Source organism: Misgurnus anguillicaudatus, chromosome 22, assembly GCF_027580225.2.
Source record: "Misgurnus anguillicaudatus chromosome 22, ASM2758022v2, whole genome shotgun sequence".
NCBI lineage: Eukaryota > Metazoa > Chordata > Actinopteri > Cypriniformes > Cobitidae > Misgurnus > Misgurnus anguillicaudatus.
Genome location: NC_073358.2, coordinates 49,278,765 through 49,302,011, shown reverse-complemented (window position 1 = coordinate 49,302,011; position 23,247 = coordinate 49,278,765). Strand labels below are relative to the sequence as shown.

General features: G+C 38.0%; 1 protein-coding gene and 1 long non-coding RNA gene across 2 annotated transcripts in view; one reads left to right on the top strand and one right to left on the bottom strand.

Moving 5' to 3' along the window:
• The window catches only part of LOC141358743 (A disintegrin and metalloproteinase with thrombospondin motifs 12-like), a 31,363-nt gene that overhangs the window by 6,330 nt on the left and 1,786 nt on the right, over positions 1 to 23,247 (bottom strand). Inside the window, exons 2-19 of the mRNA XM_073860243.1 lie at positions 22,819 to 23,177; positions 15,377 to 15,557; positions 14,405 to 14,646; positions 14,164 to 14,247; positions 13,880 to 14,004; positions 13,395 to 13,544; positions 13,153 to 13,296; positions 12,918 to 13,062; positions 12,606 to 12,698; positions 12,372 to 12,517; positions 9,431 to 9,600; positions 6,638 to 6,771; positions 4,640 to 4,760; positions 4,223 to 4,467; positions 3,974 to 4,115; positions 3,681 to 3,807; positions 3,153 to 3,363; positions 590 to 1,495 (exon numbers count right to left, since the gene is read on the bottom strand). Of these exons, the coding sequence (XP_073716344.1) occupies positions 590 to 1,495; positions 3,153 to 3,363; positions 3,681 to 3,807; positions 3,974 to 4,115; positions 4,223 to 4,467; positions 4,640 to 4,760; positions 6,638 to 6,771; positions 9,431 to 9,600; positions 12,372 to 12,517; positions 12,606 to 12,698; positions 12,918 to 13,062; positions 13,153 to 13,296; positions 13,395 to 13,544; positions 13,880 to 14,004; positions 14,164 to 14,247; positions 14,405 to 14,646; positions 15,377 to 15,557; positions 22,819 to 23,177 (3,725 nt within the window). The remainder of the gene's footprint in view (positions 1 to 589; positions 1,496 to 3,152; positions 3,364 to 3,680; positions 3,808 to 3,973; positions 4,116 to 4,222; positions 4,468 to 4,639; positions 4,761 to 6,637; positions 6,772 to 9,430; positions 9,601 to 12,371; positions 12,518 to 12,605; positions 12,699 to 12,917; positions 13,063 to 13,152; positions 13,297 to 13,394; positions 13,545 to 13,879; positions 14,005 to 14,163; positions 14,248 to 14,404; positions 14,647 to 15,376; positions 15,558 to 22,818; positions 23,178 to 23,247) is intronic.
• Positions 15,403 to 19,445, top strand: LOC141358746 (uncharacterized). Its single transcript, XR_012365154.1, has 3 exons — positions 15,403 to 15,538; positions 18,224 to 18,295; positions 19,049 to 19,445. It is a non-coding gene; the product is annotated as an uncharacterized lncRNA (long non-coding RNA).

Below are 23,247 nucleotides of genomic sequence, written 5' to 3'. Positions count from 1 at the left end.
AGACCCTTATGCCTGGTTTGGGAAAGTTTAGAGCCCTTTGAAGCTCCATTGAAACGGCAATTTTAAACTGCATTGAAACTGTAAACTGTTGAGGGCCACTAAAGTCTATTATATGAAGAAAAATCCTCAAATCTGAAAAAGAAAGGCATAAACATCTTAGATGAAATGGGGGTGAGTAAATTATCGGGATTTCTTTTTTGAAAGTGGAGTAATCCTTGAAGAGGTAAATATAATATGTGAGAACAATTTCATTAGTTTTTTTATCCAATTGACAAAATACTAAGAATCAGTCATTTACATGTGTAATTCTCTCCTGTTTATGGGATGCCAGATCAGTCTACATCACCCCTTTCAATCAATCCTTTCAAAACCCAAATTTTAGTCGGATTGATCTTCGATTTTATCCAAAGTGTATACATTTTATCAGGAAGCGGGGTTCGGTGATAATCTAACCCATGACCTTTTGCTAACTCAATACTCAACAGTAACTACTTTTTTGCTGTAATTTCTTCTGAAAATGCAAATCTAGTTATAAATGATAATTCTGTGCATGTAACAAGATAAAGTATTATTAAATATCCATACTCACATCACTCCAGTTGCCCACTTCCCAGAATGCATTTCTACTGATGGGATCTCGTGCGCTCAGGTTCCCATAATCGCTTGTGTTGGTCAGCGTTTCTGACCTCTGCCTGACTGCTTTAGGCACTTTGGTTTTGTTAAGACCTCTCGTCGTCTTTTTCAGTATTTTCACTGTAGGAACGGTTGCTTGTAGACTGTCAGTATTGAAGTGTGACACTGTTAAGTGTAAATTTGGGTCTGTGTTTAGATAATATGAGCCTGTTGGACTGGATTTCCATTTATAAGATGATAAAGTGCTCAGTTTGGGGATTGCAGTAGTTGGTTGATGTGTTGTCACATGGTCACTATATTGGAGCGATGTGGGGATGTAATGCATTTGTGTGGATGACGGCCTTCTAGTGACTTCATGTGACGTTGTTGTTTCAGGAGATGGACTTAATGTCACAATATTGTCTTCTCCGGTTTGATCTTCCACAATGTAATCATAACCCGGTGTGTATGGTGAACTTTTGTCAGGTGCCTGCAAGTCTGTGCTGCCTTCCTCTTCCTCAGGAGCACTGCGGTCTTTGATATTTGTGTCGCCATGACCGCCATTGTCTCTGTCGCCATCCCTAACCAAGATAAGGTCTCGATCATCTTCGTGGATGATGTCAGATGTTGTTATGGGTTTGGTGGTTTGTGTTATATAGCTGGTGGTGATGGTAGTGGTGCTGTACCCTGGGATTTTGGGGGGGACTCGAGGTCGAAATCGTGGTCGGAAAGGCGAACCAGTCCATTTATTACTGGACGAACAGCTTTGGAGGTTACAGAGGATCGTGGAACGGGGTCGATTAGCAGGGTTACACTGGCCCGGACGTTTGGCGACACACTTGACGCTTCTGGACTTTACACCTCCTTCGCAGGACAGGGAGCACTGCAGGACGAAGACGTTTTTGCTGAATGATTATGCATTTAGACAATACAAACTGAACTAGTATGATTATGCAATTAATTATTATGCAAAAGTTTTGAGCCCTTAAATATACAACATTAATACATCAAAAACCTTAACATTTGAAAGATGAGTTATCGTGAATTAGGTGAATTTGAAAATATTTGTGTATAATATGAAGAGGAAAACGTTATACGATAATGTATAAAAAAACAATATATAAACTGTAAACTCTATATAAGGGTCAGTGACAAAAATGGTTTGGCAAGATGAGAAATTAAAAAAACTTTTAAAAAAACTTGTTTTAAAAGCACACATCAGGTATATTTCAATGCACATTGTGTATTTATGTTAATTTTATGCAATAATAATTACATTTGCGCCATTTTTAGAAAATTAAGACTGAATGGACCTGAAAATGTCAAATGGTGTAACTGCTAATTGCGCTAAATAATGACATGTTATCCACCTTGATGGCATGTAAGCGTAATCATAAAAAAAATTAAAATATAATTTTATTAGTTATTTCTAAATGTAAATTTTAATGCGTTTTTTATATTTGTCATGACATATGCTGAAAACATCTCTGTTTTCTAAATAATTTTCGACAAATTATGTAAAAATGTATGTAAAAAAAAATTCATATTACACTAAACTAGATGATTATATATTTCTCACAATTTTTATGAATATATTTATATCTTCATTTAAAAAAATACTAGTTACACAGACCGGTTACACCACATTGACATTTTTGCAATTATCACTCAAATATTCTGTCAAAATGAAATAAAACCAGAAATTTCAGACTTGGTCTTCAAAAAACAAAATGTACACTGCAAAAAATGATTTTCAAGAAAAAAAATATTTGTATTTTTATCTTGTTTTCAGTAAAAATATCTAAAAATTCTTAAATTAAAATGCTTTTTCTTGATGAGCAAAACGACCCAAGAAAATAAGTCTAGTTTTCAGACCAAAAATATAAAATTTAAGTAATTTTGTGCATAAAACAAGCAAAAAAAATCTGCCAATGGGGTAAGCAAAAAAATGTTAAACATTTATCTTAAACACTAAATAAAAAAAATTCTAGAAAAATTTGCTTAACCCATTGGCAGATTTTTTTTGCTTGTTTTATGCACAAATTCACTTAAATTTTATATGTTTGGTCTAAAAACTAGACTTATTTTCTTGTGTCGTTTTGGTCATCAAGAAAAAGCATCTTCATTTAAGAATTTTTAGATATTTTTACTGAAAACAAGACAAAAATACTAAGAATTTTTTTTCTTGAAAATATTTTTTTGCAGTGTATGCATGCAACTAATCTGCCAATTTATTTTGAAATTTTAACCCTTTTACATTTATTGAACCATACGGACACAAAATAATGAATGCCCCGTCATTGACCCATAAACAACATAATTTTCATCTTTTTTCTTGTATAAAAAAGCATCACTTTCTCTGTCTTGCCAGCCTCTCTGATATCTGCATCAATCTTAAACTTTGACTAGGCATTATTTAGCGTATTCGGTTATTGCAAACCATTGCAATATATTGCAGTATGCGCATTTTTCCTTATGACGGTATATTTCTGAACATTCAACTGATAATAATCAGATTCATTGTTAAATTAATCACCCACCTCCGTCCAGTTCCCGACTACCCATTCTGACCCACACGGTACATCTCGGTTGCAAGGTACCACAGGTTTGGGTTTCAGCATCTGTCTGCAGTCTCCAGGATGTAAAACCCGTTCTTCTCCGGTCACCGTACGCACACACAGAACCGTCCGTTTTCTTAATCCATCTGGACCACACGTAGCCGAGCAAGTCTGCCATCCACCGACCCACCACCTGAGGGCAGTACAGAGTCAGTGTGAGGGTTTTTTCATCGTTTCAACCACTGGTTCTCAAACTGGGTCACGAGATGGTGCCAGGGGTCCCAGTTTTATGATATTTTATAAAACACATAATCATAAATTTTGCCTAATTAAACCTCAGAAACATTACCAACAGCACTACAATGTATTATTTAATATGTTTTGTTTATTTCAAATTATGGGTTTGAGATTGTTTAATGTCATGCATTTTCTTTGGGGGGCACAAAGACATTTTTTGGGGGGGTGCATCCCAAAAAGTTTTAGAACTACCTCCTTTATAAGACACTATACCTTGCAGGACAGTCCATGTTTTTGCACTTGCGATGTCCGTCTTCGGGACGTGTACCGGGGTCACAGAGCATTTCCTCAACTACGCCAACATCAGCCTCAAAACAGCGTACGGGCTGATGTTGCACACCTGTTTGACAAAGAACAGGAACAACTTTTTGAATATCACATCAAAATCTTTAGGACGAGTTTTGGTTTCAGAAAGTTTAAATAATAATTATCCATGATAAAACAATAATAACCATGATCTGCAAGTCTCAGCTATGGACTGAATGAAGGAAAATCTCATTCCATACCAAACCCACAGGTGGCGCTGCAGTCAGACCAGGCCCCATATTTCCAGGTGTACTCGGGTTCAGGGATTTCATTCCCCAGTGGTCGACTTCTCTTAATGGTGTACTCGTACTTGACACCAGGGTTGAGCTCTTGAAACAACAGCTGCACAATTCACATTGAGATCATTTTTGTCGTGCAATCTCCATTGATAAGAATACATTATGCTAATGGAGGAAATGTGCATGTTTGTTTTAAATCAGTGTCAGTACCTGGATCATGATGGGTTGTGTTGTTGGTCCTGCCGAGGTAAGATTTTCCATGTTGCCACTGCGATCATAGTAAAACTTTGCGCCACCTGCCTCATACTCTCCATTCCACTGAATAATGTAATTTCCGTTGAGGTAATACTCCTCCGAATTATCAGCTCGCATCGCCAGAAAATTCCCAGCCTCTTCCACCTCCTGTATGAAGATATCCCGAGCTCCCTCTGGGATCAAAACCAGGTCCATGTAACCTAAATCACAAAATCTCACTCATAAACCTTATAAGACATTCATGTAGTCATCCATCAGCTTTATTTATAGTATTTGTTACATTAATTATCATTTTATGATGTATTAGTCGTAGCTATGTTATCATGGGATATAAATTCAGAGTCATGGCTAGATAGCAAGTGTTTAACAAACCAAACCCATCTTGTTCCAGAAAGGTCTTCTTCACTGTCTCACAAGTGGATCCATCGCCAAGACAGACACCACAGCCGTCCTCTTTAGCATTAGAATTGATGCCAAAATCACAACCCACCACCTGAAGCAATAATAGATGCATTTAAACGCATACACCTGAAATAAACAACAAAACTGTCCCATAAACAAACACAGAATATACAGTAGATGCTTCTATATGCTGTCGACCAAATATTTACAATAAAAAGTGTCAAGAATTATAATTAAGGTTGCCCTGTTAACAACATATCTGAGTATTTGTGACCCTGCCTGTGAAAACCCAGCTGAAGTCATTTTTTGTGATTTACCGTTTTCTACATAAAAAAAAACATCCTATGTAATGTAAAGAACATAAATGAAAAATAATATCTTTAATATTGACTGAGTAAGATCATATAAAAAATTTAAATCAAACTTTGATGCTCCAAATCTCATCATTAGATGATGAGACTTCCTCACTGTCCAGAACTAAAGATCGTTCTCATGTGTGTATAAAATGTTTATCATCCAAACAAGCAGTAAAGTCTTTAAATCTAATGAAACTTTATATTTTGCTTGTCATTGTTTGGATTGGTCATTGTTGATGACGTCTGGATGGGTCGCAAATTCATTTCCAAATAAATAGCGGGTATTGCCTGTGGGCGGGATCTCATTACAGATAATGAGGTCAGACATGAGAAACATTACCTCTCTTTACTTTCATACAGATTACATAAACAGGCAATATTTATTTACTATCATAATTAATTTGTTTAAAAGTAGACATTTTATGTTTTCTTTAGGTGTATGTATCATGTTTGTGTGACGAGTGTTAGCAGAGTTTCAATTGATTTTTGTAACGTGTTTTGAGAGGCAGTTGGCAAAGACAGAGACATCTGTTAATTTTCTTGTGAATGTACACAAATAAAAGTAGACCCTTTACAACTTTAAACGAAGTTTAACACGTAAGTGTATGATTATTAATGGAGTTTTTTAAGTTGATTCTGCTTTGATGAGAAAAAAAACACGTCAAACCGCGCCACTGTGTTAACATGGATTTCACAGACAGGATCACAAATTTGACCTTGACAACGGCTGCGTTACTGTCATTGCAATAAACAGCAGTGCAAAGTCACGTTTTCTCATACAAGGTGTAAAATTATTTATTACTTAAGTGTTTATTGGTTTAGTACATTTAAAGGTTTACTCCACTTTCTTAAACAAATCCCGATAATTTATTCACACCTATGTCATCCAAGATGTTTATGTCTTTCTTTTTTCAGTCGAAAAGAAATTAAGTTTTTTGAATAAAACATTTTTCTCCATATAGTGGACTATAGTGGACCTCAACAGTTTGCAGTTTCAATGCAGCTTTAAAGGACTCTAAACAATCCCAACCGAATCATGACAGTCTTATCTATCGAAACGATCGTCATTTTCTTCAAATAATAAATAAAAAATATGTACTTTTAAACCACAACTTCTCGTCTTGCACTAGCCGTGTGAAACGCACACTTGTGGACCATTTTAAACAATAAACTGACACAAAGACATTAATTCGTATCATTTCACATAAAACAACGTCTGAATGGTCCTCTTTCTCCACACTTGTAAACATTAAAGAGGTAGTTTTGAATAAGTCATGTATGACCTTTTGAAGTGATCACGTAATACGCAGGGTCACGCTGAAACATCACACGGCTATGAAAATTTGTGGTTAAAAAGTACTTTTTTTTGGCAAAAATGAAGAAAAATCCTGAAATGTTTTGTGTAATTTTTCTCGACTGAACCAGGAAAGACATATACATCTTGGATGACATGGGGGTGAACAAATTATCAAAAAAAATAACGAAAGTTGAATATTCCTTTAAGTGTCCACTACTTTTGGAGGCCTGAAACAAATGAAAGATGAATACAAATGCAACACACACAAAGACAAACACAAAGGCATGTAAAGTAAGACATACCCAGTCACACTACCTTGCACACACCATTAATACAGATGTTCCTGCTGCTGTTATTCATGTAGCAGGGTGTGCCGTCTATGACTGCATCCAGCATCTTCTCCGAAAAATTCTCATCCAAAGGTTTACAGTGCAACTCGCAGGGACGAGCTGTGAAGAGAATTGTAAATCCAAAATGTAAAGCATTATGAGACAACGTTCATACAAAAAACCCACTTGTATTGTTGCTGTGTTTGGCATAAGAATAATAATTTCATTATGATTTCAATCATTACTCAGTCAATATTAAAGATATCAAGGTTAAAGGAAAACATCACCGTTTTTCAATATTTTACTATGCTCTTACTTCAACTTAGAAAATTAATACATCCCTATCTTTTTTCAATGCGTGCACTTAATCTTTGTACAGCGCGGCGGCGTGAATGTGTTAGCATTTAGCCTAGCCCCATTCATTCCTTAGGATCCAAACAGGGATGAATTTAGAAGCCACCAAACACTTCCATGTTTTTCCTATTTAAAGACTGTCACATGAGTAGTTACACGAGTAAGTATGGTGGCACAAAATAAAACTACTAATAGAACTACTTTGATTGGCGGAAGAGCACTTAGTTTGCAGCACTTCGACCTCTGGCGCAGTAACATCATCAGTCATCAAAGTGCAGCAAACAAAGTGCTCTTCCACCATACAATATAGTTCTCTCTTTCTTTTAATTGCCACGTTTTATTTTGTGCCACCATACCCACTCGTGCAACTACCCATGTAACAGTCTCCAAACTGGGAAAACATGGAAGCGCCTGGTGGCCTCCAAACTCATCCCTGTCTGGATCCCAAGGAACGAATGGGGCTAGATGCTAACACATTCACAACACAAAGATTAAGTGCACGCATTGAAAAAAGATAGGGATGTATTAATTAGTCTAAGTTGAGGTAAGAACATAGTAAAATATTGAAAAATTCACAAAAAATGTGCTATACAATACGTAGGGAGATATGTAGAAATCAGTAAATCACAAAAAAACTATTTTAGCAAATACTTAAAATCCTTCTATGGAAAGTAACATGTACAAAAAAAACAATTACGTGTCTTAAGATTTAATAATGGTAACATCATGAAAATACTATTGTATATAAATATGCCCACGGCCAGCGTATGTTTCCAATTGTTTTAGTCCATGCTGAGCGCTGGTACCCATGCTCAGCGCCGAGAGTTGAAAAGTTTTCAACTTTAGGTGAAACGCTCAACTCGTCAATGTCATTCCTCACTCGGTAGTCCAATCACAGTGGAGGAGGGGTGAGACAAATATCACAACAACCAACCAGCGTATCGTTCAATGACTGACAAACAAAGCCGAAGAATCACAGCAACCAAAGCACTCAGCTGAAAAAAGCTGGCAAGTGCCTACAGTTGGCATCCACCTGCGCCCTAAGGGTTACATTCAGGTTCATTTATTACCTTACAACCTCAAATTTAAAAGGATGATAAATCAAAGTCTTTATAATCCACCAAAGTATTCACACTGTGCTCTAATTGCTTAAATAAAGAAAACAATGACTAAATATTTGTGTATTCACACTGCCTTTAAAGCTGAGTAATAAAGTGGGGAATTCTTAAATGTGACCCGGCAAACTCTATAAAAGTTTAAGCAGCCACGTGTAAGAGTTTAATGTTAATGCCAACAGGCCTCAACCTGCCGTTGTGTGAATTTACACAGGATCTCAATTCAACTGCACACGGAGAAGAACATGTTTTTTTTCTGGCAATTAAAGGCAATCAGATGTGTTGTAAGCAGATGTGTTTATTTTATAGTTTTTTTATCAATTTGGTGTCACAATAGCTATGTTTATATGTACAAAATGTTGACTGAATTTAATCCGATTGCAGGTTTTGACAAAATGTTTGTGTACATGTATATGTACATATATATATAATCTGAACCAAACATCTGCGCAAGCGCACAGCCAGGGTTGCCAGATTCGCGTATCAAGACCAGCTCAATGGACATTCAAAACTAGCCCAAATGACTATTCAGAGCCCAAATACCAATAACTAATCAACAAAATCCTCTGATCTTTAACCCGCAGAAAAAAAGAAAATTGCAGAAACTGTTTAAAAGTATCACAAATCGAAATGCTGCCAAAACACAGAGGACTTGGCAACGTAGCTCACAGCATCTCTTATCATGTTTACGCTTTTTTTTTCTGGATGTGCAAACTCAAATGTTAAGTTGGAGAAAGTTGTTCTTAAGAAGTTTTCAGATATAGGCCTTGCTATTGCATATTTGCACGTGATACGTAAATAAGAGGTAAATATAAGACGTGAACGTGATTCTTCTGCGCATGTACAAAAGGTATTTTTGCATCCGATGTGTGAGCATATCAGTGAACACCCCTGACCACTCGGTGAGTTTCACGTCTTTGTAAACGAAAATTTAATGCATTTTAGGAAGGATTGTTCCAGTGCACCTATACACCCATTGTAGAGGTGGGAGGTGATACAACAAACACCCAAAAATTCTCTGGCCAGCATCATATGTCCAAATTTCAGTCAAAACCGTTCTATTTCATCATAAACAATCTGAAAACAGGGCTTTAAGTGTAAAATACCGAACTTGTCCTTTAATATACTTTGCATTAGAAGTGCAAAAGTGATGGGTTCAATGCCAGGGACACATAATGATGAAAAATGCATAGCTTGAATGCATCACAAGTCGCGTCTGGTAAATGCCTGAATATAAATGAGTGAATAATATTACATGAGGGTTGATAAGTAATAACTATTGGGTTGGACATGAATATGTAAGCACGTACAGGTGCTGGGGACAGGTATCCACTCGTAGAGTTCATTGTGATAAGGCACTGTGTTAAATTCACTGCATTGCATTTCTCTAAAGGTGGGTTTTTGCCGGGCACATGGTTTTGTGTTGCAAATCCTGTAGCGTTTGCGCTCGCCCGTACAGTACTTCCCTCCGAATTCAGGCCTGTAAATAGAGACACGGTCATGTTACAGATAATCTGTTCACAGAAATGTACAAGCACAAAAACAAACGAATAGAAAAGTGAAAGACTGGAGATTTTTAAGAGCCACAATACTGGTTGGTTTCAGAACAAATCGCCAACATGAGACCAAAAGGAAAAGGTTTGGGAAAAGTTACTCAAGTGCCATCTCTAGTGTTTTTTACTGGTACTGCAGCAGATACTATGCAGAACATCACGTGAATTGACAACAACTGAACAATATATAATAAATGTTAAATAATATTTACATACTACCATACTACTATTTTTGCAATATGTGGTATATTGTGCAGAAATACTGTATCCCACAATGCACTGTGATTTTGTATAATTTATAGAATTTATTTTTCAATCTTATTTAATTCAACACATATTGGATTTTTTTATTTTGGGGATGATAATTGGATGCCACTTCCTAAAGCCAACCATGTAATGCAATGTCTTGTAAAAATCTTGTAAAAGTAGTGTAGCACAGTGGTTTGCAAACTGGGGGCCGAGAGATGGTGCCAGGGGGCCCCAGTTTTATGACATTTTTTTAAATACATTAATTTATCATGAATTCTGTGTAATTAAACCTAAAAATATAAGGCTACTAACCAAAAGCACTACTTTTTTGTATAATTTAATGGTTTTTTTTTATTAAAATGTTGAGTTTTAGAAAAAAAAATTGTCACAAATTTTCTTTGGGGGGGCCACAAAGGAATGCACCGTACACAAGGGGGGGGGGGGCACGCTAAAAACGTTTGGGAACCACTGGTGTAGCATACTACTTTTGATACAGTTTGTTTATCATTCCATAATCCATTCTATTTCCCATACTGCTATAATAGTATATATACTGTGTATACTACACCTTACAAAAGATATGAATAAACAAATGAATGAACAAACAAACAAACGAGCGAGAAAGCGAGTCAGTGGGTAAGTGAGTGAATCAATATATGAGTAAGTAGGTCAGTATATGAGTGAGTGAGCGAGTCAATGAGTGAGTGAATCAGTGAGTGAGTCAGTATATGAGTGAGTGAAAAAACGAGTGAGTGAACCAGTGAGTAAGAATATGAGTGAGTGTATGTGAGTTCAAGAGTCAGTGAGTGAATTAGTAAGTGTCAATGAGTCAATGAGTCAGTATATGAGTGAGTGAATGAGTGAGTGAGTCAGTATAAGACTGAGTAAATGAGTCAGTATATGAGTGAGTAAGTGAATGAGTGAGTGAGTGAGTGAATTAATCAGTATATGAGTGAGTGAGTTAGTAAATCAATGAGTGAATGAATCAGTGAGTCAGTATATAAGTGAGTGTGTGTGAGTTCAAGAGTCAGTGAGTGAGTGAGTGAATCAGTGAGTGAATTAGTCAGTATATGAGTGAGTGAATGAGTGAGTGAGTGAGTGAGTGAGTGAGCAAGTCAATTAAATTGTGAGTGAATCAGTAAGTGAGTCAGTAAAAGAGTGAGTAAGTGAGTGAGTGAGTAAGCGAGTCAATGTGTAAGTGAATCAGTCAGTCAGTCAGTAAGTGAGTGAGTGAGTGAGTGAGTGAATCAGTGAGTAAGTCAGTATATGAGTGAGTGAGTGAATGAATCAGTGAGTCAGTATATAAGTGAGTGAGTGAGTGAGTCAATGAGTGAGTGAGTGAGTGAGTCAGTATATAAGTGAGTGAGTGAGTGAGTGAGTGAGTGAGTGAGTGAGGGAATGAATTAATGAATTAATGAGTGAGTCAGTATATGAGTGAGTGAGTGAATCAGTGAGTGAGTCAGTATATGAGTGAGTGAATCAGTGAGTGAATGAGTCAGTATGAGTCAATGAGTGAGTGAATCAGTGAGTAAGTCGGTATATGAGTGAGTGAGTGAGTGAGTGAGTGAGTCAATGAGTGAGTGAATCAGTGAGTCAGTATATAAGTGAGTGAATCAGTGAGTGAGTCAGTATATGAGTGAGTGAATCAGTGAGTGAATGAGTCAGTATGAGTCAATGAGTGAGTGAATCAGTGAGTAAGTCGGTATATGAGTGAGTGAGTGAGTGAGTGAGTGAGTCAATGAGTGAGTGAATCAGTGAGTCAGTATATAAGTGAGTGAGTGAGTGAGTCAATGAGTGAGTGAGTCAGTATATAAGGGAGTGAGTGAGTGAGTGAGTGAGTGAATGAATTAATGAATTAATGAGTGAGTCAGTATATGAGTGAGTGAGTGAGTGAATCAGTGAGTGAGTCAGTATATGAGTGAGTGAATCAGTGAGTGAATTAGTCAGTATATGAGTCAATGAGTGAGTGAGTGAGTGAGTCAGCCAGTCAGTAAGTAAATGAATGAGTGAGTGAATCAGTGAGTGAGTGAGTGAGTGAGTGAGTGAGTGAGCGAGTCAATGAGTGGGTGAATCAGTTAGTCAATATATGAGTGAGTGTGTTTGTGTCAGTTTAAGAGTTAGTGAATAAATCAGTGAGTGAGTGAGTGAGTATAAATAGTGAGTCAGTATATGAGTAAGTCAGTATGAGCGAGTGGGGGAGTAAGTGAGTAAACTGGGGAGACACCTAAAGACTTGCTAAAACATTCTAAGACTGGACACAACACACTTAAGGATTGTTTCTTGTTACTATAAACAAAGATTGAACACAACTAAAAAACACTGGGCATGATCAGTAGATATGACCAAATTACATTCATAATCTGTGTGAAAATCCATAGGTGTGTCCCCAGATTAAAAAGCAAAGCGGGATAAAAAAGAGAAGGAACAAGTAAATATACTGATGTAGTACTTGGGCTGGTTGCATTCTCTGTCTGCTGATTGGACGCCAGCTCCACAGGTACGCGAACAGTGCGACCACATGCTCCAAGGACCCCACCCTCCGTTCACTGTTTCCGGTAACTTCCCCACAATTACACACTCACCAGAGATACACCACTGACACACACACAAACAGATAATAAATAAATGAGCAAACAATAAACAATGTCAGTACTGTATGAGATGATCTAACTCATATTTCTACCTTTTCAGGTCCACATCTGGTTCCATCTATAGGTGAGTCCAATTTGGAGCGACATGATCCGTTCACTGAACACCAGAGGATTTGACACACATTCTAGAAAAGAAAAAGCCTGTATAAATGACATTTGAGGAGCTTCTTGATATGAAATGCATTCATGCTGCATTTATGCCAGTAAACATAAACAACAAAAAAACTGTTAATGCTTTACTTCTTTGTTTAATAAATGTACTCTTAATTGTCTACACTATTATTTAGTGATTCTTTTTAAATCATCAGACTTTGAATTAGAGTATTGAATATATAACATCATACATCTACTTCTGAGCAGAAGGTTGCATTGGGTCCGTACTGCAGCTGGCATTGATGCTTTGTGGAGTATCGCACCCCAGGTGCTGCCACGGGGGTGGTCAGGTCCCTCTTAGACGGACGATCATCCAGACAAAAACCCCAACCACGACTTAGAAAAAAATAAGAGAGCTTTAAAACAATTTCGCATGTGACCCATGAAGGTCAAATATAAAGTCATGCAATGTGTTTGTGTTCTCACTCGAGAAAGCGTGTTATGTAGTCCTTGCTGCAGGAGGACCAGGTGAGAGGAGAGGAGTCATAGTGGAGCTGGCGTGACATGATGAAAGGTTGTGACCCAACAAGCTCACAATCATTGCCTTGTCCATCATGAGGGATTCCAAAACTGTAACACAAAACAAGATGACCTCACTTCTCAAAATAGACTGAGACTTGCCTACATAGAAAATACATAGCGTGAACTAAAGAGAGAATGACCCACACCTGTGTCCGAGCTCATGAGCGATGGTGAAGGCAACAGGTAGTCCTGAATCCTCATTGATATTGCAGGAGCGGTGAGGCTGACACATGCCAGACAAGTGAGACAATCCCAGCGTCTCACAGGGTTGATTCTTGCCTGCACAGATATCCTTCCTGAAAGCAGAGATCACCTCAGGTCAGACACAACCGAGCAAACAGCTGGTCTGATTTATTTGATGGGTTGATAAAGTTGTGCTGAACTAGGATGAAGTCTGGGGTTGGATTTGGCCATCCTAGCTTTGTTCAGCATGCCTTGATACATCATGAGATCATTCAGACACGTCCAGCTCTTGGTTTAGTGGTCCCCAAACAATTTTTAAATTAAAGACTGAAATTCAGATGATGTAATGCATTTCATCTAAAAAACTGTTTAGTATTTTCTTATGTCTATATAATGTAGTGTTACTGGTTGCTTATTTTTGTAATGCTGTGTTTACATTGTCGTTTACCGTGTTATGAGTATAGCAACATCATGGTGTGCAGGATGTGTGTCACTTTGAGGATTGATGTTCTTTTGCCAAGTGCAGAAGCTGTTGAGAGTCGTATCAGCGAGATGAGCGATCTTCAGTCCCTTCTGTGAACACACAGCAGTTTCATCTCATCTCACTGTCTGACAACCCTGACCAACTTATGTGATGTTCCTGACCACCTGCACTAACCAACATACTGTAAATCAGTCTGGCCCCACATGAAAGGAATGAAAAATGTAAGTAAGGAAGCGATTTTTATATACCTCATCTCCGTGTAGCAAAATGAGCCGAACTAACACGATATGGACAGCATTACCGATGCTAGCGTCATGAAAAATTCCAGCCACCTGCCAAGAAAGTAAAACAATATATATATACATTTTAATGCATTTATACATAGAGGATGAGTTGTTTTATACATTTTAAAAATACAAATAAAAATCGCAATACATAAGACATTATAGCTACTGTGAGCTGAAATGTTATGATGTAATCATCCCTCACCATGTTCATGATGGTGAAGATGTAGGACTCAATGTTCCCACTTCCATGGTAGTCCATGAGTTTGGAGTCGCCCACCACCATGGTCTCCACCCAGCGCTCTTTGCTAATGGAGCGCGGGGAGATTCGCCGCGGTCGTTCCCAATCCCGATCTGGATCACGGTTATGATCTCCACCCTGCTGGCTCTGTTCCTGCTCCCAGCGGTCTCTCTCCTGATCCACCTGTTGGGAATACTCCGGACCATCTGCACCACAACACACACACACATACTTTATGTATGGCAAGGGATGCTTTATGAACTCAGTAAACCATGAACCTCATTCACACAGCACTTTGGTCCCAGAAAATATCCGTAAAATTGGCTTTTGTGTGAACGGAAACATGTCCTGTAAATGTTCTGGGATCACTCCCGGAAAAATCAATGGCAGTGTGAATGAACCAAAAATCAAATGATCCCGGTGTAATTTCTGTGTGAATAGGGCTTTAGTCAGACAAGCTGAAAAGCTTCAGAGAGTTTAAAGCCAATATCTTGACATATGAATCACTTCTTATCAAAGCCTTTTCGTTGTATACATGCTTAAGAAATAGTCCACCCAAAAGTTATTAAAAATCCAAACCCAGTTGTTTCCCTTCTATGGATCACAAAAGGCTGCTTTTGTCTACAATACGAACAATGATTTGATTGTCGAGTTTCAAAAAGAACAAAAAGCTGCTCCATTATGTGAACTTTAATTGCACAAAGCAAGCACATAACTTTATTTTATAGAGTATGAGTCATATCGACTTAAAATGCTGCTTTTTTATCCATTTTGAAGCTTGATAATAAAACCTATTTTTTATAAAAACAACTTGGACTTCTGCCAAGCTGTCAGAAGTCATTGATACAAAATTGGACCCGAGGGTGAGTAAAAATAAGTCAAAGTTGTAATTTTTAGGTGTATGTGCATCTGCATCTCATATCTCGGGTTTTTTACCTTTGACCCCGCAGGGACTGTGCTGAACCCTGTGTTCATCTGTGCTGCGCCGGCGCCTGACGTCATTCCAGGCCGAACTTCGGTAGATCACATGCGGGTGTTGTGGATGAGTGACGTTTGGGGTGTAGCCACGGACCGGCTCGATCAATACTGGACCGTCAGGTAAATTTAACAGCCCTCTCTAAAAGACACGATCAGAGGACACATGCATGAAATACAGTGGTGGCTCATGACTGCTCTCCTAGGGGCGCAAATTCGAAATATGTGTCAAGGGTGTCGTTGCTTGTGTTTTCAAAATATCTGTTTGTTGCGTCATGTAAACCATGTGCATCACGTGTTTTGTCAAAATAAGTGCCTGCTGCATACGCGTCAAAACCGTTTATGATAAAAGAGACGCTCACATTCACGCAAGACATTCACTTAACAGTAAACTCTGATTATGCATGAGATTATGCAAGTATCTGGCAAACGCGAGCGTCTCTTTTGTCATAAACCCTTTGGATGCGTCTGCAGTGGGCACTTGTTTTGACAGGATACGTGATGCACATAGGATCACTCAAAGCGCAGAACACATATTTTGAAATTACGAACCACACACATTTTGTCACAAGAACCATACATATTGTGGCTTTAAAGGAATAGTCTACTCATTTTCAATATTAAAATATGTTATTACCTTAACTAAGAATTGTTGATACATCCCTCTATCATCTGTGTGCGTGCACGTAAGCGCTGGAGCGCGCTGCGACGCTTCGATAGCATTTAGCTTAGCCCCATTCATTCAATGGTACCATTTAGAGATAAAGTTAGAAGTGACCAAAAACACATCAACGTTTTTCCTATTTAAGACGAGTAGTTATACGAGCAAGTTTGGTGCTAAGCGGATTTAAAAGAGGAACTATATTTTATGGCGTAATAGCACTTTTGGGAGTACTTCGACTCGCCTGAAAAGTCCGCTCCCCTTCTCACTCTCATAATGGGAGAGGGAGGGTGTTACTGCTTCCAATCTCAAAGTACTCCCAAAAGTGCTATTACGCCATACAATATAGTTACTCTTTTAAATCCACTTAGAAAAGCGCTACGTTTTATTTTGTACCACCAAACTTGCTCGTATAACTACTCGTCTTAAATAGGAAAAACGTTGATGTGTTTGGTCACTTCTAACTTTATCTCTAAATGGTACCATTGAATGAATGGGGCTAAGCTAAATGCTATCGAAGCGTCGCAGCCCGCTCCAGCGCTTACGTGCATGCACACAGATGATAGAGGGATGTATCAACAATTCTTAGTTAAGGTAATAACATATTTTAATATTGAAAATGAGTAGACTATTCCTTTAAAGAAGACAAAAAAATTTCTTTCCCTAAACATTTTTACTATATCAACATGTTGTACTGATGCCAGATAATAAAATAAAGTCTTTAAATAGTGAAAACATGGTAGTGTTTGGTGGCTTTTAAATTCATCCCTGTTTGGATCCTACGGAATGAATGGGGCTAGGCTAAATGCTAACATATTCACGATGCTCTGTAGAAAGATTAACTGCATGCATTGAAAAAAAGATAGGCATGCATTAATTCATCTAAGTTGAGGTAAGAACCTAGTAAAATATTGAAAAACGATGATGTTTTCCTTTAAGGGTCACATTAGGTTGCATGCTTTTAAAGTGTAGGTCTGCCTAAGCAGCATGGACTGTTAGAGTTATGGGACTGTATTTGGCAAATAAAACTGGAACGTGTTATTTAGGGATTTTTTATTGAGCTTTATTATTGCTGGAATGAAAACCCAGCTGTGGTTCTTACTGAGTTTAGCAATCGGAGCAAACCCATAATGCATTGCATGCACTCATTCACCGCGCTGCTGAACGAATCAGACTCACTGGGTAAAAACGTGTGTGTGTGTGTGTGTGTGTGTGTGTGTGTGTGTGTGTGTGTGTGTGTGTGTGTGTGTGTGTGTGTGTGTAACTAAACAAACCATAACCTAAATGACGGGGTGAAACTGGGCTACGGATAACACAAAACAGATAGCAGGATTAATGGACGTACTGGAATACACAGTGAATGCTATGGGGGTTTAGAGACGCAGTCAAAATATTGACTCAGCCGAGCCGATCATCCACAGAGTCTAAACAATACAAATGACTGCCGCACTCACAATCTGTGTTATACTGGTAGAAATAACACTACAAACATACGTTCTTAGAACAGAAATCATATACGAGATCTCTCTAAAACAGTGGTTCTCAATCTTTTTCAGCGTGCGGCCCCCCTTCATGTACGGTGCATTTTTTCACGCCCCCCCCCCCAAAGAAAATGTATGACAATTTTGTTCTAAAACATAACATTTTAATTAGACAAAACATATATACAAAGTAGTGCTGTTGGTTAGTAGCCTAATTTTTTTTTAGGTTTAATTACACAAATTTATGAAAAATTTATGTATTTTATCAAATGTCATAAAACTGGGGCCCCCCGGTACATCTCGCGGCCCCCTGGGGTCCCCAGCTCCCAGTTTGACAACCACTGCTCTAATACCTCGCAGATAGCATTGAGAAATTAAGACACTTGTTTATGACTCATGCTTCAGATGTTTCTCCCAAGGAAAGACTCCAGCAATCTCATATATGTCTTCTCTGGCGTTTCCAAGAACAACACACAGAGATTTCAGTATTATATGGTTCACATATTTTTTTTTAGCTTTATATACATATAATAATTTATAAATAAAAAATGTAATCAAATCAAGGATTTAGAGAATCGTGTAACCCCTACTAGGTACAAAGTTACCTTAATACTAGGGCTGTCACAATTATTAAATAATCATCTCATCGCAATTATTTGATTTCAGATCACCGCAATGATTGCATATCTCTCTAAAAACCACAAGGGGGAGCTGCAGCGCCTATATTAACGACACAAGGTAAGCAATACATTGCAAAGCTATTCAATACAGTGGAAAATTATTATTATTTTTCAGACCCTTTATTATGTTTATTTCTTATAAAGAATTTTCAGTTTTTTAAAGATATATTAATTAAATAATTATTTTTAAATATGTGTTATGTGGATTAAACTATTATTAAAATATGTGTTATGTGAAGGTTAACCTTGCAAAAGATTTACTTTAAATAATTACAATAATGTGTTAAAAGTATTTCATGAACAAACGAAAAAAATGTATGAGAATTAAACGTCAAAGCAATAAAACAGGCAATTAATCGCCATAATTTATTAGGCAATTAACCGTCAGCCAAATTTCATAACCGTGACAGTCCTGCTTAACACACAAATAAAGTAAAAATGGTAAAGACCATTTTGCTATGGCTAGTTCTCTCCTTCCCTCTCCGCATTTGCTCCTCAGCAGAAACGTGAGCTTTAGTGTCAAGGGGCATTAAAATACCAAAAGTTGTGATCCTTAATACAGAAGCCATGTGTGTTTGGCTCAGAGTCCCTGCTGCGTTTGGTGGAACAACAAACAGAATATAAAGGACACAGTATAGGGCTTCACATTGTACTTCACAGTTTTATGTCCCACAGAGGCCAAGAAAAACGTACTAACCTAGTGACTAATACAGAGATGTATGTATGTATTGTATACATTTATACTGTAGTATACTTTTGTATTTACTATAGTAAACTAATTCCTACATACTCTTTTTTAACTTTACAATAGTAAATATTAAGGCAGTGGTCTCCAGCATGGTTGCCTGCACGGAGTCTGTGAGTTGCCCGCCAAGTGTGTTCGATTAGGATTGGAGTTAAACTTTGCAGGACAGTGGCCCTCCAGGACCAAGAATGCCCACCCCCGTATATATGGATGTATGTAACTTCTTTCTAGATGGCGAATCAAATTCCTCGTGTGCACTTCGTGAATAAAGCTCATTTTGATCCTGAGATTTATTTTAATCGAATGCTATTTTGTCTGTCATTGAGTCATTTGTGCAATGTTAAAAATGAACAGAGCCAAAGTTCAGATCCCTTCTTTCTCGATGGTGAGTCACTTTCTGTTGACAGAGAGATTTTTTATTTTATTTACACAAGGCCCTCAAGAGCCTTAAGCAGATGATACCACACAGAAGTCAGCAAAGCATTACAGGGAGAAAAAGTTAAGAGGAAAAGTGCAATGCAATCCAACCTCTCCATAAATAAATTGACTATAAGTTATGCGAGACATGCATATTAAGATTTTAAGCTCCAGACTTTTAGGTTCTTGATGTTGCCTTTATCTACTAACTGCACTGCATAATTTTGCCTCTTATGCATTAAACATATGCATAGTTTGAAGCGTCAAAACATGATATTAAATGAGAGAGACGTTTAGAGATGTATTTAGGTGAAGATAATATGACAGGAATGAAGAGATGTTGATTGACAACATGATTGAAAACATGACCTTACATGAGGGGCAAACATGCTCAGGCAAAGAGAAAGGGCAGTTTTTGCAAGTACTGCATGTATGCACCTAATAAGTCTAAGATCATTTTTTCCAAACCTCTTTCCAACAACCAAATAAGTAACTCTCCTCTTTCTTCTTGTTCAATTCAAGCGATTCATGTTATGTGGTGACTCACTGACCTGATTACAGTTATACTTAAAGTAATAGTTCATCCAAATATGATAATTCTCTCATAACTTAAGGGCTCATAATAGTTGTGAGTAGGTCCTAAGGCGTAGCTTCGATACTTAGTTTTCATATACTTCTGCATCGTGGTCCGCATTGACGTGCAATTACACTTGCAGACCACTAGTAGGCAGTATCCATGCAAGCAACCCACAGTAGCAATGCAATCGCCGTAGAAGAAGCAGCTTGGCCAGTAAACCCACAAACGAAAAAGAAGAAGGAGCTTGTTGTGTATGATTTGAGAAAACCAGCAATGATGAAGGTAAATAGACAGCGACTTTTGTTGCAGTTTGTGTTACATCACTCCTCAACTTGTGGAAATGCCAATGAAGAAATGCGACACAGATGTTTTTTACCTGACAGGACGAGTTTAAGTGGACAATCACAGTGCTTGCGGTCCGCGCAGAACGGACGCGTTGTTAAAATGTTGGCGAGGTGCGCGTCAGGCTACGCACAGCCTACCTATAACCTACGGTGTAGAACCTACACATGACTATATATTACACTTGCCTCATGCCATTAAAGATGTATATGATTTCTTTCTTCAGCTGAACACAACCGAATCAGTTTTATAGTTAAATGCCATTATGTTACAGTGCTCCAAAAAGTACATCCATCCATCTTTAAGATAATGCAGATGGGTTAATAAAATGCTACATGAGAGAAAGCCATTAATATTTTGAGCTTATTTAGACATTAATTATGTATCAATGTAATGTGAAGTCACACTGATAAAGCCCCGCCCACAATTGCTCACTGACAGTCCTGGATTACCTTCCTGTATCTGTCGTGAAGTCAACACAGAAGTGACCTAGGGTGCTTTCACACATGCACTGGTTAGGTCGGCCCAAATGAAGTGTCGGTCAGAGTACGGTTTGTTTGGGTCAGTGTGAACACAACAGCCTTTATTTGTTGTGGGTTAACAACAAATAAGGCAGTTTTGGTCCGTTGCAGAGATTCGCTCTCTCCTGGAAGTTTGAGCTGATGATTTTATAAATGCATAGCTGTCCTCACACACACAAATAGTGACATTAAGGGTTTTTTAGCAAACGGCTCCGTGAGAAGGGCTTTAATAGATCAGTTGCGCATTTTTGCGTTAAAGCAAAGACACTTCGCAAAGACGTGCATCGTTTATCTTCATATCTTGCTAACTTCGCTCTTCCTGTCAGGCTGGTTGTCGTGGAAACATGGGGGGTGGTCATGGGGGTAAGTGCTGTCAGAGATCGTTGTCACATGATGTACGGTGCAGTGTTTCGAGTACAGTAAAAACAACATATTTGAACATGAACCGCGCTAACTTGAAAATTATACAATGTAATTTTGTGTGCGACCAACATGTGTGAAAACATCCTTAAACTGCAATTCATCGACTGGCCACTAGAGGCTGGCCCCAAAAGGAGTCAATCCCATAGACCCTTTACAGCAGACATTTTTACAGCCTGGTCCAAAATAGGTTTTCCATCTACATAGCTAGGTTGGCGATGGCAGGCACAGCAGACTTTAAGCTTTAAAAAGCTCTTCACAAACTTATGGGTGACATCACAGACACTACGTCCATATTTTTTTACAGTCTATGATTAAAACAACCCAGCATACTGTGGGTTAGATCACAACCCAATTATGTCAAATAATGCCAAAAACTACCAAATTATCAGTGGTGGCTCGTGACTGCTCTTCCGATGGGCGCAAATTCAAAATATGTGTTTGTTGCGTCATGTGAACCATGTGCATCACACATTTTTTTTTTTTGTCAGAATAAGTGCCTGCTGCACACGTGTCAAAACCGTTTATGATAAAAGAGACGCTCACATTTACAAAATACACTCCCTTAACAGTAAACTCTGATTATGCATGAGATTTTGCGAGTATCTGGCAAACGCGAGTGTCTCTTTTATCATAAACTCTTTAGACGCGTCTGCAGCAGGGATTTATTTTGACATGACACGTGAATAGGATCACTCGACGCACAGAACACACATTTTGAAATTACGAACCACACGCATGACGGGCTACAAACATGTTGTGACGAACTTCGCATCGTGTGCCCTCGAAAAAAGAAGTCACCGGGTGCAACTGCAAATTATGACATTATTTCCTAAACTTCTTATTAAAATGATTATGCTAACATAATGTGTAATAAAAATAGAAACATTTGGATGTATAAGTGGCTCACATTAGAGGCCTGATCAGAATCGACAGACTGTGAATTTGCAGCTCTGCAGCATGTCTGCATATCACAGTTCTTTGCACTCTTTTTAAGGTTTGAACACAGAGTTTGTTTTGCAAACAATACAGGGGTCAAAGATTATGAGGCCCACACCCATCGTGTGGCTCCAGACCAGCACTAGCTTGACCACCAGCTTTACCAGAGCTTGTTACTGTGCTCATCATGGTAGGAAACGTGTTCAGATTAATTTCAAAACATTATTTTCTGCACATGCTATACAACTTATTCAGTCCGCCGCCATATTGATTCCAAACCGAGGCTGTAAGGGATGGACGTCCAGAGCGTGCACTTTAAACTTATTGTTTTGTATCAGGATGTTTGTCATTCAATCATCAAAACACAGAAAATACATAATTTTACAAATTTCCACAGAACAAAGAACCTCAGAAAACGTGGATTGTTAAAATTAGAAGGGACATATGACCGAATTTGAGATGATAATATTGTACATAATATTTGTTTTGGATATAAACCTGTTGGCTTATCTCTAATTTCTCATGTTGTAAGCTGAAACTCAAGTTCAAGTCAGTTTTTAAAAGACTTTAAAAAGAAAAGAAAAATCATTTTGTGATATGTTAAGACAGAGATTTCTCACCAATCCGTCACAGGTGCTGATGGCGGCCGTTCCTTGTGTGTCGTCGTACGTTACAGTGCCAATAAGATGACAGGTGCCTTTCCCGGACATTTGTGTCCGATTCTCCATTAAACTTTTATTACGCCTCTCCAACACATATTCAGTGGAGAGCAGATTATTGTTGGTGGTTAGGTTGAGAGTTAACTCCTGACCTTTGTAGTTGAGTTTGTAATACACCCGTGTCTCTTCTGGACTCAGGTCTCTCTTATGTTGCCTGTTGGTGACATGATGCGATAAAGCGTGGGAGAAAAATGTACCATCCTTGTCCACTTTTTCAGGATGAATGATGTAAAACTCAGAGTGCTGTTTGATGAAGAGGTCTGATGAATAAAACAAAACAAAAAAACTCACTTGACATTTACAGGAAATTCTTGGTAAAACATTGATATT